The sequence below is a fragment of the Carcharodon carcharias genome, chromosome 17 (genome assembly GCF_017639515.1).
Source record: "Carcharodon carcharias isolate sCarCar2 chromosome 17, sCarCar2.pri, whole genome shotgun sequence".
NCBI lineage: Eukaryota > Metazoa > Chordata > Chondrichthyes > Lamniformes > Lamnidae > Carcharodon > Carcharodon carcharias.
Window position 1 is genome coordinate 81277489 of NC_054483.1, and position 17921 is coordinate 81295409.

The 17921-nt window shown below is 42.6% G+C and overlaps 1 protein-coding gene across 11 annotated transcripts in view; it reads right to left on the reverse strand.

Moving 5' to 3' along the window:
• The window catches only part of LOC121290130 (C-terminal-binding protein 2), a 321857-nt gene that overhangs the window by 67020 nt on the left and 236916 nt on the right, over window positions 1-17921 (reverse strand). For 10 of the 11 annotated variants that reach the window (XM_041210341.1, XM_041210336.1, XM_041210337.1 and 7 more), the window contains one exon: window positions 10702-10856. In XM_041210341.1, the coding sequence (XP_041066275.1) occupies window positions 10702-10856 (155 nt within the window). Of the gene's footprint in view, window positions 1-10701; window positions 10857-16614; window positions 16973-17921 lie in introns of those variants that run through there. The other variant, XM_041210343.1, reaches the window with a different exon arrangement.

A 17921-nucleotide genomic window follows, 5' to 3' on the forward strand; every position in this document is an offset into this window, starting at 1 on the left:
ATCTGACTCGGACTCAGCAACGTTCTGGCCTCCAGCAATCCTCCAAGTGCCGGGGACCTGAAGAGTCCCTGCCTCCACCTGCTGCACATCGGAAAGTGTGATGTGCTCACCAGATTGTGGTCCTGAAGCTACTCTAAAGCTAGGCCCCACTGAGGTGTGTATCTCTGCACTGGTGGAGGGTGCGGGTGAGTGCTGTGACGGGACTTCAGGGAGGGTGCCCTCGGATTCCTCTTCAGAGGTTTCTTCGGAGCTTGATTAGAGGCCCTGGGTCATGGACGCTGTCGGCTGTTTCCCAGATGTGCCTGCGAAAGCAAGGGGAGATAATTAGTGCATGGCAATGGTCTGTGAAACAGGACACATCACTCACAGCATGGTTGTCTGATGGATGTTGCACTGCTGGATCCTCACTTGGTAGAGCACTGCCGACCTCACCATCAACACAGGAACAGTCCCGGTCATCACCGGCCAGCTGGACGGCTCTGTTTTCAAATTCTGTCAGAAATTTGATTTCCGGCATCCCTCCACCTGTCTGTGACCTTTCCCTCCTGTTGTGAACCAGTTTGTGCTGCAAGGATAGAGATGGGGAAAGTATATCAGGATGCCTGCTGGGCCAGATGATAGGTATGCCTGGCATGTGTGGGTGCTGAATGGTCCCATAAATGGGATAAGGACAGTATAAGTGTGAAAGAGTGAATGGTGATGTCCCTTGCTCTGAAAGAGAGTGAGGGCCCTTGTGGATGTGTGACAGATTTGAGAGTGCGTGAGTTGGGAATGATAAAAAGAGTGATTTATCCAGGCGGAACAGAGGAGATCATTCATCGTTTTGCGGCACCAGGCGGCTGTACTCCTTTGCAGGGTGTTTGCGTTGACCACCACTGCCACCACCTCCCGGTAGGCCTCCACGGCATCCAGCAGTCACTCGAGGGACCCGTTGCTGAAGCTGAGAGCAGCAGTCTTTTTGCCTTTGCTGGCCATGTCTCCTGGATAGCAATGGTGAGCTGGTGGTGATGAGCGCTTTGCAGGCGGCTGCCTTTCAAAGGTGGCCACTGTGATGCAATAGCGGGGTGATGGCGAGCGGGCAAATGAGAGCCTGCCCACCATGGAAATAGCGTGTTTCCTGGGAATGCATAATTAATAGCGGTGGGCTCAGGAAGATGCGGCGTGAAAACCCGCCATTTTCATCAGTGGGTAGGACCCCATTTTACCCACCCGCTACCGCACTTAGTGCAATTCTGGAAAAAGTTTCTAATTCAACAACAGGAGAACTGCAGAAAACCACTCATCCACAAGTGGGTGTGAAGAGCCATTATCAATCTCCATTGTATAGCAATGGCTTTTCTCTTTTAAGTCATTCTGGATAGACAACTGTTGATCATGTGACCAATACTGGCTTCTGATATCAAAATCCTTTATTATTTGAAAACCCAGAGAGACCTGAGTAGTTTGCAAACATCACCACTGCAGAATATCAGCTCAGACCAAGGCAGTAACACCAAAGTCTTTTTAAATTTGGAGGCTTTTACATCTTAAAAAACCTCCAAGCCTAAATCCTCAATCCAAGTTCACCTGTAAAGAAATTTGGCTCCAGGAACAAAAACCACAAGTACCTAACTTTGTGACCTGCTGAACGTTCATCTCTTTGAGGGAATCCTGCATTAATCCTGATATCCAAGTCCAACTATCTGAACTCATCCAAACTACAATTCAAGAGTGGAAAAGACTCCTTGCTTTATCAGACCTGCAATGACCGTTCTATAATGAGCCAGACACATGAACTACAAAGTATTCTTTTGTTTCCACCTTGTAAAAGTGCCCTGTTCTCTTTAACTATATTTTTTCTTTGGGGGGGTGGTGAGCTGGTGGTGGTGGTGTGTGTGTGTATATATGTATGTGCATCCACGTGTGCATGTGCGTGCACTGAATGACTGACGTAGCATTTAGACTTTCGGGATGAATGTGTGAATAGATAGTCCTCTTTATTTAAACTCACAAAAGTTTGCTGCTGTTATTTAAATTGGCCACACAATCCAGGGGCTAAAAGAAATACACAAATCTTACTCTCCAAAATCTGTGCTTATTATGGACAGTAAGGGAAAGGTACAAGGGTTTCAGTTTTCGCATGACCCATTTACACTCCCAGAATGGTGTAAATGATGAGCTTACTGCAGAACTTGCTGTGCCCCTAGCCAGGCTGTTCCAGTACAGCTACAACACTAGCATCTACCCGGCTATGTGGAAAATTGCCCAACTATGTTCTGTGGTAGGACAAATCCAACCCAGCCAATTACCGCCCCATCAGTCTACTCTCCATCATCAGTAAAGTAATGGAAGGGGTCATCAATAGTGCTATCAAGTGGCACTTGCTTAGCAATTACCTGTTCACTGACGCCCAGTTTGGGTTCTGCCAGGGCCATTCAGCTCCTGACCTCATTACAGCCTTGGTTCAAATATGGACAAAAGGGCTGAACTCCTGAGGTGAGGTAAGAATGACTGCCCTTGACGTCAAGGCCACATTTGACATGGTATGGCATCAAGGAGCCCTAGCAAAACTGGAGTCAATGGGAATTGGGGGGGGAAACTCTCCACTGGTTGGAGTTAGACCTAGCACAAAGGAAAATGGTTGTGGTTGTTGGAGATCAGCCATCTCAGCTCCAGGACATCGCTGCAACAGTTCCACAGGCTAGAATCCTCGGCCCAACAATCTTCAGCTACTCCATCAATGACTTTCCTTCCATCATAAGGTCAGAAGTGGGGATGCTCGCTGATAATTGCACATTGTTCAGATACTGAAGCAGTCAATGTCCAAATGCAGTAATATCCAGGCTTGGGCTGACAAGTGGCAAGTAACTTTTGCACTACACAAGTGCCAGGCAATGACCATCTCTAACAAGTGAGGATCTAACCATCACCCCTTGACGTTCAATGGCATTACCATCACTGAATACCCCAATATCAACATTCTGGGGATTACCATTGACCAGAAATTGAACTTGACTAGCCACCTAAATACTGTGGCTACAAAAGCAGGTCAGAGGCTCAGAATCCTGCAATAGGTAACTCATCACCTGACTCCCCAAAGCCTGTATGCTACCTACAAGGCACAAGTCAGGAGTGTGATGGAATACTCCCCGCTTGCCTGGATGATTGCAGTTCCCACAACACTCAAGAAGCTTGACACCATCCAGGACAAAACAACCCGCTTGATTGGCACCACATCCACAAACATTCACTCCCTCCATCACCATCACACAGTAGCAGCAGTGTGTACCATGTACAAGATGCACCGCAGGAATTCACCAAGGCTCCTTCGACAGCACCTTCCAAACCCACGACCACTACCATCTAGAAGGACAAGGGTAGCAGATACATAGGAACACCACCACCTGGAAGTTCCCCTCCAAGTCACCCACCATCCTGACTTGGAAACATATTGCATACACTGTCACTGTGTCAAAATCCTGGAACTCCCTCCCTAACAGCACTGTGGGCGTACCTACACCACATGGACTGCAACGGTTCAAGGAGGCAGCTCACCACCACCTTCTCAAGGGCTACTAGGGATGAACAATAAATGCTGGTGCAGCCAGCGATGCCCACATCCCATGAATGGATATTAAAAAAAATCACATGTGTGAGAAGGAAGTGTGCTGCTCTAAATCAGAGAATATTAAATGCCTTGTCAAGCTAGTTTCTGCCCTTTTCCTTGAAAGCAAATAACACTGATATTAGTAAGCTATGGAAATCATATCAAAAGCACAGAAGGAACTGCTGAGTGTTATAATTTCTTTTCTACAAATAGTAAACCATACCTGAAAAATTGATACCAAACTGAGATTTAGCTGACATTTTCCTCGTGATATTAAGACTAATAAAAGATTTTGTTATGAGTTGCAAAATAAAGTCATTTTATTTGTGAAAACGCATTGAAATTTGTGCTATTAACACCTTCAATGATAGGCTAACAATGGAAAAAGTGGCACAGAAATAATTAGCACTGTGAAGGGCTTGGTGAAGCCTCTAAAAGCCTTGCTGAAAGGAAGTTGTGCACATATTGTGATAGACTGTTACATTTTGAGGGCTTCACAAGATAGCTTACTCTTCTCAACCTTAATCATCAGTTCTGTAAAATGAGTCCGTGCTCTCTACAAGCTGCAGTGTAACTTGAAATGTACAGCATCTGGCAACATGTCACTGCCCAGAGCCAAACAGAAACATTTGCCATTGTATTTAACTCACTTATTTGACACTACACTGTTTGACTTCCCCTAGACTTCAATTAGTAAAGGAATAAACACACTGTGAATCAGCTTATAAACTATGAAGCAGATTTATTAAAATTAATAATTGGACAATAGTTGGGAATCTATACTGCCAATTCTACTTGATTACAGATTTTTTAACTTCTCAGGTACAAATATAACCAAAAACATGACATTTTGCCAAATCTCTTGGTAATACTAAACCTGAACACTTAATGCACGCGTGTGGTTTGTTCACTAGCGAATAATCTATCTTCATTGGCATGGAAAATCTGAATGCAACTGGAGAGGGAATCATTCGCTGAAACAGTGTCTTCCAAGCTAATGAAGTGAAGAGGTTAGTCGCAGTCTTCAGGAGGACACAGGCAAATTAAATTTACTGCAGATCAGTGTTAAGTGCTGCATTCTGAAAGCAAAAATGTGGAAAGGCAATACAAACTAAATAGTATAATTTTACAGGAGGCCCAGGAACAGAGATCTGGGGTTCACATACACAATGGGGCAGAACAAGTTGAGAAGGGTTTTAAATTAGAGCTTGATAAATAATGCGCAAAAGCAAGGAAATTATGTTAAACCTTTATAAATCGCTGGTTAGTGCTCGGGTGGAATATCGTATCCAATTCTGGATACGACTTTAGGAGAAAGGATATCAGATAGTTGACTCTTGGTGAATGTGCAGAAGAAATTTACTAGAATGGTATGAGGGATGAGTGACTTCAGTTATGTGGAGATACTCGAGAAGGTGAGATTTTTCTTCTTCAGGCATAGGAAACCCCAAAGGTATTTTATCAATACATTAAGAGCAAGATGTTAACTAAGGAAAGGTTTGGGCCTATCAGAGGTGTACAAGGTAACTTGTGCGTGAATGCAGAAGATGTGGGCAGGGTTCTTAATAGGCACTCTGTCTCTGTCTTCACAAAGGAGAGGGATGATGCTGACATTCTAGTTAAAGAGGAGGAGTGTGAAATATTATATACAGTAAGCATAGTGAGATAGGAAATAATAAAAGGACTGTCATCCTTGAAGGTGGATAAGTCACCAGGATCAGATGGATTGCATCCCAGGCTGTTAAAGAAGCCAGGGAGGAAATAGCAAATGCTCTGAGGATTGTTTTCCAATCCTCACTAGATACAGGCGAGGTAACAGAGGATTGGAGGTCTGAGAACATTGTACCATTATTTAAAAAAGGTGCGAAGGGTAGGCCAAATAATTATAGGCCGGTCAGTCTGACTTCAGTGGTGGACAAGTTATTAGAATCAATTCTGAGACACAGGATAAACTGTCACTTAGGGAAAGGGAACCAGATGGATACTTAAAAAGGAAAAAAAATGCAGGGTTATGGAGAAAGAACATGGGGCTAATTGAATAGCTCTTTCAAAGAGCCAGAGAAACGTGATGGGCCAAAGAGCCTCGTTCTATGCTGTATCATTCTATGTAATTGAAATTTCCTAAACTCCAAATCCATTTACATCAGACTCTAAGCGTTTTGACCTCAACTGACTCACTTCAGAACAAAGTCAGCACAGAATCTAGACTGTTCTGATGAAAGATCACAAACCTGAAAGGATAACTCTGTTTCTCTCTCCACAGATGCCGCAAGACCTGCTGAGTATTTCCAGGATTTTCTATTTTTATTTCGGATTTCACACATCTACAGTATTTTGCTTTTGAATCCACAGAAGGGTTTACTGCCAAACCACAAGCCAATGCAGGCAGATGAGAGGCCACCGCCGGGTCTTTCACCAGGATCAGGACCCTGGCGATGGTGATCCCGCCTACTGAGAGCTACTCAACAGCTTCACCAATGAGGCAGCGACTGCAGTCAGAACAACGCCCACCTGAGGCCTAGCATTGTAGAGTGGTACCGGTCATATGGCGGAAGGAGTTTTGTGGGTTGGGGGTTGTGGCATAGGGGGATTGTAGGAGCGCTCAGCAGCAAGGGCAAGGGGGTTGATTTTCAGTGGCCTCCCGCACTTCCTGATGCAGAGTCCCTCAGGCACCGAGTGCCTTTGAAGGAGGGACCACCCCCGCTCCCTGGGAGATAACAAGCAGCCTGCACAGGTTTACTTTTCGTGCTCCCTGCATGGTGAAAGGGCAGCCCACAGCTGGTTTAATGCTAGCGGCAGCGTGATGAAGCCCTTAGGTGGTCATTAATTGACCACTTAAGGGTCTTAATTAATGGCAAGGCAGGAAGGCTATCTACAGGCTCCAACTTAATCAGGGTGGAGGCGAGAAGGCAGTGGGGTATTCGCCTGCCACCTTCCAGCCCGATTAAATGCCTTCCCTCCTCCAAATATATCACTATAGATTGCAGAAGATTCCACCTCTGAGGCTTCCCACAGCCATTTTTCCACCCACCTCATTCAGGTTCACCAGCAGAGGTTGGGAGTCTGTTGAAATTATGGAAATAATTCTAACCTGGGAAATTGGCCTAAAACCCACAGGCAAGGGGTGGGTTCAGGAGGCTGGGTGTAATCCTGGCCACGTGTATTTCTCAAAGGCCATTATATAATGCTAAAAATTATTATAGCACAATAGGTAGGGTGAACTTCTGATCAGCCACTAAAGTGGCTGTCAGCCCATCCTCAATGCTGTCCTCAAGCTGAACCATGCCATCTTCCTTGCGCTCAACTCTCCATGACTGCCAGAAGGGAATCTGCATGACAGCTCACCCATTAAACTGACCAAGTTACTACTGGCTATTTCACTTGTGTCTGAGTCACTCATTGACTTCGCTCCTTCGTGCGCTTCTGAAACAATCTGCCACTCATGCATTTTCTCCATTTAGGAGTGACTGACTTCCGAGCTGTAAGCCCATCATGCGAGTCTTTTTAAATAGAAGAGGGGGAACTTGTTTATAATTCTTAAAATGTTTCCTCTCTTTGTATGTTACTTTCCACTGGTGCGCCCTTCCTTTGCCTGAGCTGCTAACTTCCCCAAGTTCCCCATCAATTGCTCTAGGATTGGCTGCTGGTGGCATGTCTTATTGAAAACCCGTTGAGGGTAGCACTAGAGGCAAATGTCAGGCAATTCTGGACCTTCAATTTGGATCGTTCTGAAGAGAGTCACGAGTTCATCGAAATGAATTACTGGCTCATTTCAAAATATTCCAGACTGCATGTTTCAAAAAGTGAACATACAGGACCCAAAATTCTACCATCACGGGATCCCAGTCCTAGCCTAAATTCTACATTGAGATTGATCATTTAAATATCCAGAGGCATACAGGCTGTGCAAATCCAGCCTGCAATGACTCAGAAAGGTTGGAGGCAGGGGAGCATTTGGGACAGAAAATTCCTGCAAAGAAGTTCCACCCCAAAAGATTCCTAAATACTACCAGGTGAAAAGGTGAAACAGTTTCTAAGAGCTCCCAGTCAAAGATGATTTCAGATATCTTTTGGAGCTTAAACCTACAGCTTTGAGATGAAGTGCGGCTAAACTTAATCATCTCCTCTAAAGGCTTAGGTTAAGTCATGTGGGTCAAAACTTCGCACAGAGGCTGTGGCCTTGCACACTTCCAACTGAGAAGTTAGGGGTGAGCATACCCTCTGTTTTACTGGGAAGCCCTGCAGCAATTCAATGGCCAATAGGCCATTAAGTAGCTCGAGAAGGGACTTCTGCCCCTGGCCACCCCATCCCCATCCCCCAAACATGGGATAAAATCCAGTCGCCAAGAGCTGCCAGCCAATCAAATGGCCAGCAGCTCTCCAGTTCCAGTGGCACCACCAGGAGTGATGGTCACTACTGGGACTACAGGCAGTCCCCAAGGAAGAGATGCCATGGACCTGGACTTTAAGTGAAGTCCTGGGTTTTGCCAGGGTCAGGTTGGCAGGCCCCGTTGAGGTTGGGGGGGGGGGCGCTAATGAGGGTGCGGGAGAGGAGCAAGATTCATCAGGGCAGGGAGAGGGGATTACCTTGGGGCCGTGCTGCTTTAGGGTTTCATGGCAAAAATTCTGGCTTGCTGCATTGTTCCAGTGAAGCTCAACGTAAACTGGAGGAACAGCACTTCATCTTCCGACTAGGCACTTTACAGCCTTCCGGACTGAATATTGAGTTCAACAATTTTAGATCTTGAACTCTCTCCTCCATCCCCACCCTCTTTCCGTTTCTTCCCCCTCCTTTTTGTTTTTTCCAATAATCTATATAGATTTTTCTTTTCCCACCTATTTCCATTATTCTTAAATGTATTTCCACCCATCGTTTATCTATACTTTTTATGCCCTTTTAGTCTTATTTCACCCAACCCCCACTAGAGCTATCTGTACCTTGCATGTCCTGCTCCCACTCTTAATTAGCACATTCCTTTAGATAATATCACCACCTTCAACACCTTTTGTTCTTTTGTCTGTGACATCTTTTGGTTATCTCCTCCTATCACTGGCTGCTTGTCCTAACAACCCCTCCCCCTTCTCCCCCCACCCCCCCTTAAACCAGCTTATATTTCACCCCTTTCCTATTTTTACTTAGTTCTGTTGAAGGGTCACGAGGACTCGAAATGTCAACTGTGCTCTTCTCCGCTGATGCTGCCAGACCTGCTGAGTTTTTCCAGGTATTTCTGTTTCTGTTTTACTTTTGGATTTCCAGCATCTGCAGTTTTTTGTTTTTAATTTTTACCCTCAGTTTTCTGTCATTTATGTACATGCATCACTTTGGGGGTGGGCACCAAGGTCCACCCGAATTTAGTGTGTATATTCGGTCAATGTAATACTGGCATATCTGACTTAACTTAAAATTCCACCCGCCTGCACTAGCTGGAGTTACACCAGTTTCGCCTTAAAGGGATTGAGGAATTTCAGGCTCTATGGTTTTTGCATTAATTGAAACAGTGCTTTGCTACACCTATTATGACCAAAATATCTGGTCATCATTTCCTATGCCTTCAATGAACAGAGGACTGAATACATAAAACTTGTTTTAGCCAATCATTTTGCACCAGAGCTACCTGTAAAGGAGACCAAACTAACATCAGTAACCAACGTAAATTCAATTTGCTCCAGACTCAGCCTTTTTGGCGAATAAAAGGGACATATTTAAATTTGCAGAGTGGATTTCTTTTATTTCATGTTAAATTTTGTTTTTTTATGATGTAGTCTGCATTCCTTTAGCATGTATGCAGTGCCTACTAAAGAACAGAACAAAAATCTGGTATTATTTTCTGGTAATCAAAAGTCAAAGTGACCTACAGCTACAAGAACTAACTATAATTTATCAAATTCCTACAAAGCAAAACCTCAGAACACAAAGAATGTTTCTATCACAGTGTCAACTATTTTGCAAATTGAAGTCTCCTTGCAACAAACCAACCCCAGGACCCTCCTGCTTTATTTGAGAAGCCAATTGTAAAGCAGCAGCATCTACTTTCATGGATCTATTTAGGACATATGCTTAAATCAAATTGCCAGTAAAGGATAATTTCTATAACCCAGGCTTGTCACAAAGCTTCCTCTTTTGGAGCTGAACCTAGGATGCAGAGTACTTTCCCCAAGCCATAGGAAAGAGGATGGTCTTGGTTATACCACTGCAGAACTGTTTGCTGCTTTGCAGGGAGATTGAGACACATTCGGGGTAGGTTTTGTTATGGAGATCATCAAATAAAAGAGATATTGTAACTAACTATAATCATTGTCTGTGAGCATTTCTAATGTGTTTTTTTTAATTATAATATATGCGCTGCAGTACAGCCAGTAAAATGTCTGAGGGGGAGTAATTGTGGTAGGTATTATGTGGAGCATGAATCTGTTGTAGGATTTTTCAGTATAACATGATTTCTTTGATTCTAAAGCACGGCCTACACTGCAAGCGTGGAAACCTTTAGCAGAAAGAGAGTGATGGTGAAAAGCTAAAAACTAAAGAAAACATGTGAAGGGGTTAAATGGAAACAACACAAATCATGAAATATTAAAGAGTACTGGTTACCAACAGCAACTGATACACATATGTACCAATCTGGCAGGTGCAGGCGGAAGGGTGGGATCTGAAGCCAAAAGATTTACTTCAGAAATGAAGCTCAAAAGCTCTGCATGCTAAAAGGACCACATTGGTGCCTTCTGCAGCATTATGTCTCTGGGTTCATCAGCCTGATCCTTGCCTGAGCTTCCTAATCTGGTTTGAACTACATTCAAAGTTAATGCTTCAGTTGAGAATTAGTGTATGAAATTCGTGATGTTAGTTTACTGGGGTGTGCTCCTAACTAATGAAACCATAATTTGTTTGCTTTTTAGCTGGGGATTTTTAAAATTTATTCTTGGAATATGAAAGCCATCACAGGAATCAATGACTATTGCTAAACCCATTAGAATCAAAGGTTACTCAAACATTTCTTAATCTAACAAAAACCTAACTGGATAAGGGGAGGGGAGGTGGAGATGATGCTAAAAAGGACAAAATGGACAAATCGCAACTGTTTTACCTTGTTCTCCTTGAGGTTAAAACTGAATACTACCTTTTCATGAATCTCCTGAGTAGATTGTGCATCACAGAAAGCAACAGTTGCCATGTCCTTCAGGATTGGCATCTCCACGGTACAGTCTCTGCCATCTAGCAGTGCCACCAGAGGGCGTGGGTGCATTGGTCCATTCATAATTTGTGGACGGATACCTGCAAAGAAGAAATGAACGTGAACTGTTACTAAAGGCCAATTCGGATCGGGATGAGCATGGATCTTCAGCAAACATGAAATGCAGCTAAATAAACCAACCGGAAAAAGCAAAGCAAAAAATCAAATGCTGGAAATCTGAAATAGAAGTAGCCGACAGTGAAATAATGGTGAGAATTATTAACCAAGGCACTGGTTTATATGGTCCTTTAAAACAGAATGGTGAAATGCAATCAATAAAACTCCTGGAATTCCTGGCAATAAAAATGGAATTTGCCATTTTAAACCCGTGGCCTTGACTAGCATACATTTGCTTATAGAAATGTCAGCAACTATTCCAGTCCTATATACGCTACATTCTAATCATTGAAGGCATGATGTGAGCACTCTTTGCACAATAATTCTTGTTGGATGATTTAGCACATAGCATAAAAATATTTAAAAAGTACCCACAGCACTAGCATGACAGTGCTCATATACTTGCATTGCAATTCTGTCTGCAGGACCATCTGGCACTCAGATCCTCCTCTCACAGTTTCACCTTTCATCACCAGTGAAGGAGGAAAACACTGCAGTAATATGGGGAAAGGGCAGCGGAGCGGGGCCAGCTGGGTTCCTTTTCGAAACAGCCAGGACAGAATCGGTGGACTGAACGGCTTCCTTCTGAGTTGTACTATTTTATCAGTCTATGATCCACTGATTAGGTGCTCTAGGTGCAGGGCAAGAAAGTAGACCCTTAAGTCACATTTATTATAATCCATAAAACTGCATTTTAGAACAGGGTTTCCCCCTCCTGATTTACTCCCCCTTCTGCCGATCAAAGTGACTCATACGGGGATAATACTGTCACAGGGGTAATACTGTCTTTTATGGCCTCTTTCCTCTAACTATCTAACTAGCATCCTTTAAAGTGCATGTCAGATATATTTAACCTTGGACAGCATCAGTCCCAGACCAGAGATTCACACATGCACAGAAGCATATCTGATTCTTTGTCCTCCCCACCTGAGGCAATTTATACTGGTGGCTGGGAGCAGCTGACCGAGCACAGAAGGAAACAGAATCAAGCCAGGGACTTTCCTAGAATTTTTAAAAATATATTTCCTGAAAGGATATTTTGAATTTTAGATCTTCCAGCTAGAAAGTTAGCAGAGCAAAGTCAGCCTATCTCATGCTGGCTGTGAACTGACGCAATACAAGGTTTCAACCATGCCCTTTGCTGCAGTGGGAACAAATGTGAGTTAATCTGAGACTTTGCACTGGAACCTTCCCTGGACTGAATTCTCTATTTCATCTCAGTGCAAGGTGAAAACGTAACTTTTGCCTTTCAACTTTGGAAGAGAGAGAAAAAAAAAATCCAAATTCAAGTCCTGGACACGGGTGGAGACAGCCAAGGGTATAATTTTATTTATTTTCACTGTGCTAGCACCAACATGGATGCACTTTGCATTTCAGTTTGTCGAAGCATCGACTTATTGAGGAATGCAAAGTGCTCATATAAGTAGTGAGCTAGTGAAATTTTTCTTATTTTATGCACTTGAATACATGTTGCCATTCCAAGCTTGAATTGTACCTGGCAGGACATTTGAGCTAAATAGCATTAAGTTGAAGAACAGTGGAAGAAATTTGAGATGGATTTGGTGCAAAACCCAGTATGAACAGGAGCCACAGGTCAAGTTTACTTTGATGTTGCTGACATCTGCACAAGCCCCGTGTACCCAGGAGCTGATGGCACTCAGCCCGATATAAAAACAGTATATAAAAGCAGTAGCTAACCGGTACGTTAACTTGAATTAGTTTAAGTTTGATCTTTTACTAGAGGTCATTGATAAGAATACCCTAAATAAATTTGATGACAGTACTGTTTGACACCATCAAATATTCATGAAGGCATCGCAATAAATTTCCAACTAGGTTTCACCTCAGGAATGCCATCAAGGGTTTGGGGTCAGTGGGTGGTAGGGGGAGGGGTTGGGGGGAGGACCTCCCACAATATTGGGCCAGAGAGGAAATAATTTATTGTAAAGCACGGGTAAAGAGGCTATAGGCACTGTGAAATTTAAGAGGGAAAATAATCCTAAATAATCCACCGTGGCTGTGTACCACATGCACTCTGGTTTCCTGTGTAATATATATTGCATGATAGATGGGTACCGCTCATTCTCTGGTGTGAGGAGGCAGGATGGGGTGGGGTTCATGTTGTGAAATATAGAGAAAAACATTTCTTTTTAAATCAGGAGTCCTGCGCAAATAAAATGATCCCTAAATACAGACAGGGTAATATTTGATCCAAAACCATATTGCAAACACAAGAGAAATCAGACACCAGTGAACCAAATCCAATAGAGTTCAACATGGTGTGATTTATCCTCCGTTAGCAAAACTTCACGCTACATCTTTACATCACCCCCATTCTGGCTGTACCAGGATGGCTTAAAAAGAAATCTCACTACAAGTTTAAGACACCGATGCAATGTCTTGACAACACAATGTGATGTTTTACTTATAAATACTGCTATATTAGCAAAACTAAAAGCAAGGCTGGAATGATGTTTACATTTTTAAGTGCAGTTCCTAATTGTATTTAAGCTAGTGCCCATGCACTCAGTAAAATATTTGACTAGAAAATATTAAATATGAGGCCGATCAGATATGCTATATAGGCACAGAATTTCTATGTCAGCAGAAAAAGGCCTGAACTTCACCACGAGAGTGCTGTTTTAACCTCCACAAATGTGCTGAGTGGTGATTTGCCAGGGCTATCAGGGACAGTATTCTCCTATGATTTTAAATCTTTCAGCCTGAAAAATTAGAAAAATAGGAATGTTCAGAGCCTCTTTTTTGTGTAGGTGTCCCTTGGATGAATAGTTGGGAAATAGTCTCTTGTGTAAATTATAAACTTGATCACTACATGGGGTATATATAAAAAATATATATAGTCACAGCACCAGAACATAGTGATAAAGTACAAGATTAACAAATACTGTTATTTCCCCTGTGGTCACCATCTTTGACCTAGCAAGTAGAGCAGAGCAATTACGAGTCCCCCTCTGATTGCTGAGCAGAGATACCCAGAACTCTTATCCAATGCAGCTCTCCCCTGAAACACAATACTCCATCTGGTAACCTGGCAAAACACATCCAACAAGGGAAGGTAAGCTTGAACACTATGCAAGTCCTGAAGCTATTGGACATTTTTGCTAAGAACTGCTTGTGAATAGTATTGGTAAATGAAGGAGTTAATAATCAATTACTCGCCAATACCAAGAAAGAAAACCACTAAACATCACACTGGCCCAAGTCAATAAAATGCAATTCAGTTGCACTCCCAACACACAGCAGTGTTCCTTTCAAACAACTTGAGCTCCCAGAAGATGAGGAGCTGGCAAGAGGAGTGCAGAAACGGCAGGTTTGCAGAACATCTGCTACTGCTATCGTCTCTATCCAAACATTCAGTCACACTGCATCTACGCTAATTATTTAAAAACCTGCCCCTGCACATGTCATTTTTCTTCATCATGCTAAACACCATTTTAACTTATGAATGACTGTAGCAGCTGCAATCAAGATTGGCAATGAAAATACATTGCATGAAGGCATTATTAATTTTGTAAATATAGCATTTGTGCCATGTCAATATTGCAGATTATTTAGAACAGTGACAATCAATTATATTAATCTCAAATGTTATTTTCAAACCAAAACACTCCTAAACCTTTTGAACGACAAAAAACTTCTCCAACTGAAGGTGAAAGGTTAACTTACCATAAATTTACTTCTAGAAACACTGCATACTCATCTTTGCTTCTTAATCACTATATTGACACTACCTCTGAATGTACAAGGATTCTGCCATTTTGCAAAGGGCAGCCTGGCAAAATCCTTGACCTTTATCCTGAGCCTATTGACAAAGTCTAACAACACATATAATTTTAGTTAACTCTCAAAAGTCACTGTTTAATTTTGAAAATATTTCTGTTAGATGCCCCAGTTGTTTGTACAGTTCTTTCACAGGGCCTCAAGCAGTGTAGTACAGGTATCTTATTAACATAGTGTAAAGAGAGGTGGAGGTTAATACTATTCAGCTGGATCCGGAATGGGAATGAGGACAAAAAAGGTGTTGTCCGTACTGAATGCATGACACATGCTCCATTGGGCCACTGAAAAACTTCAAGGTAGAAATTCCTGAAACTTCATAACTTCGTCAATGTGAAAGTTTATGTTGATCTGAACTTCCTGCCATTTCTGACCACTGGCTTAAGCAAAGAATGTTTCAATGGACTGGCCTTGCGGAAAAGTTCTGCTGCAAGTACCATTCAACATGGTTGCAAAATCAATGATTATCCAATCTGGCTCCAGTGTTGATGCACAGGAATTTGTCTCGTTAACTAGAAAGGCAAATTCTCCTTGCAGCTGAATGACTAAAAACTAAACTCTATTTTTTCAACTTTTCACTTCAAAACATCTTTGCAGGGGCTGCTGACCTCTATGGGCCAGAAAGTCCAGTGAGTGGACTATGCCTTCACAAATGCCAATCCGTAACAGATATGGCAATAGGGTACTTTATTAATAGGGTATTTTGTTAAGCAAACATAATTTTTCCCTATCCTCTCAGAACAGCAGTCAACAGCCTAGGCAGGATGTTCCTAACTTGTTTGCACTGTAGTAAATAAAATGAGGTGCCAAGCACTTTGCTGTTATGCAGCCTGATTTTGCTAATAATTTAAATCTCTCAATGCAGATACCTGTTACAGGCCATGCATCTACACTCAGCTGAGGAATGAGGGGCAGTGAAGGGAGAGGCGGGAAGGAAAAAGCTTCAGCGTCACTAATAAACACATCAAGTGTGCTTAGAGCTGGGCTCGAGTCTCCACAAAAGCGAGCCACAGTGACTGCTTGTAAATCAGCCTGTCCTTATTACATATTCTGATGTGTTTGTTTTGAGAAGCTTGAATCAAAGGGGACAATACTAATTCTACAATGTCATCTTATAACATTTCAGGCTGTATTCAGATTATGTTTTTTAAAAAATCAATTACAGCCAGGCTGCTTCAAAAATGTTGAGAAGTTTGTTAAAGCGGATTGTATGTTGGGATATCTGGAAAAAATACACAACTCAGTAATTTGACTAAATGGCCACTTTCCCTTCAATTGTACATCGTTAGCCACAAATTTAGTTCTTCATTTCAGCTGTTTTACTTGGGGAGCCAGGCTGTATTTTATTCAGTGGAGAGCTATGAGCTCCCACTGTCTACAGTACAGAGGACCCCACCTCCCCCTCAATTGAAAGGCTGAACAGCTTGTTGCATGGAGCACACTGTATAAAGTGTCTTTGTTTTACTGCTGATGCACAAAGACTGCTTGTCCTTGCTCACGTCTCTTGCTCTTTGCCACCCAGTCATATCCTATTCCAATGCCACCCCTGCCAAGTAAATTAGAGATTACTCCTTGCTAAATAGCAGCCTTTGTGTGACTGCAATGTTGCCGGTACGATCTAGCAGAAAAACAAAAGGGAAGCCATTTCTCTAATTCTCATTAATCTCCATTGCATGCACCACAACAGAGCTTAGATGGTTTAAATGTGTTAAACTGTAGCATATGAAGTGCGCATAAACAGACTAGTGACTCTCGTCAAACACACGCACTCATACACACTCAAATGGAAGGATTAATCCACTAGTATAAACCAAACGTTTACAGTTTGAAAAGATGGTGCACAATTATTAAACAAAGAGAAAAGAAACAGGAAGTTTTCCTTGCCTGGAAAATGTTGCTTCCACATTCTTCACATTAATACATTAGTAAGAATCACACATGGTACATGGTAGCAGAGAAAAAAAAGGAGTAATTAAAAAAAAACACAACAAGCAGACACTAAGTGTTCAGGGTCTAGTTCGCAGGCTCCGTCAGTACAACTACAAGGGATGTCTTCGATCAAGCAGTCCCCCTGCCCACAGCTGCAACATCTCGAGACAAATGTCTCTTTGAACACAAATGGAAAGAAAAGGCTTTTGTCCTGAGCTTCGAGGAAAGGTCCAGGCTCCCCTAACACGGATAGAGTCACCTTCACACCACTGTAAACTCCTCACGGCACTCACTCTGGACTATGCTGAAGCTTTTAACTAATCACAATTTATTCCAACCCCTTGAAAAATCATGTGAGCCAGCCTTAAAAAAACACACTCACTTAGAAACCAGACACACTGAATGTTATTTTTAAAATTATTATTTTGATTTGCAGTTTGATTTTCCTTTTACAACGCCTTCTGGTCTTCCTGCGTTACTGTTTATTTTTCATTTTGTTTTCGTTTCGCACCCCAGTTAATTCCAATTCAGAATCTGAAAGCTTTATTACTCCTCAGCTTTTTATTTCTGTTTATCTCAACTACCACCCCACCCCCCCCCCACCCCCCAACCCTGGCCTCCAACCCCCACCACCCCACCCCCTTCTATTTCCAACATCCAGTCTTTACATGGCCTATCAGCAGAGTGGGAGGGGAAAACAAGGCCTCAGAGATATCTCTAATATCACAGGCAATGCTTCCCCATGGGCAGATGGCAGGGCATGGTCAGTTGTTTCTCTACTTTTTGTGTCCCACCCTCCCCCTCCCCACTAAGCTAAGATGCTCCATAGATTGCAGTCCAGCAAGCAGCAAAAAATCTAACCACATAGTGATAAGTTAAATTGCAGCAGAGTAATTTTAAAATCCTGATTCGATACATTTGCCCAGTTTTGATGGCACACTCTGGGTGGTAGATATACTGTAATCACAACAGCATTGATTCAACTACAAATCTGAAACTATCCCAGGAAAGTTACAAAAACATGAAGGAATCTGAACACACATTTGGAAATCTGGAAAAAAAAGCAGCCCTAGATCAGATAAAAGCAAAAAACTGCGGATGCTGGAAATCGAAAACAAAAACAAAAATACCTGGAAAAACTCAGCAGGTCTGGCAGCATCTGTGGAAGGGAGCACAGTTAACGTTTTGAGTCTGCATGACTCTTCAACAGAACTAAGGTCTATTGAAGAGTCATGCAGACTCGAAACATTAACTGTGCTCCC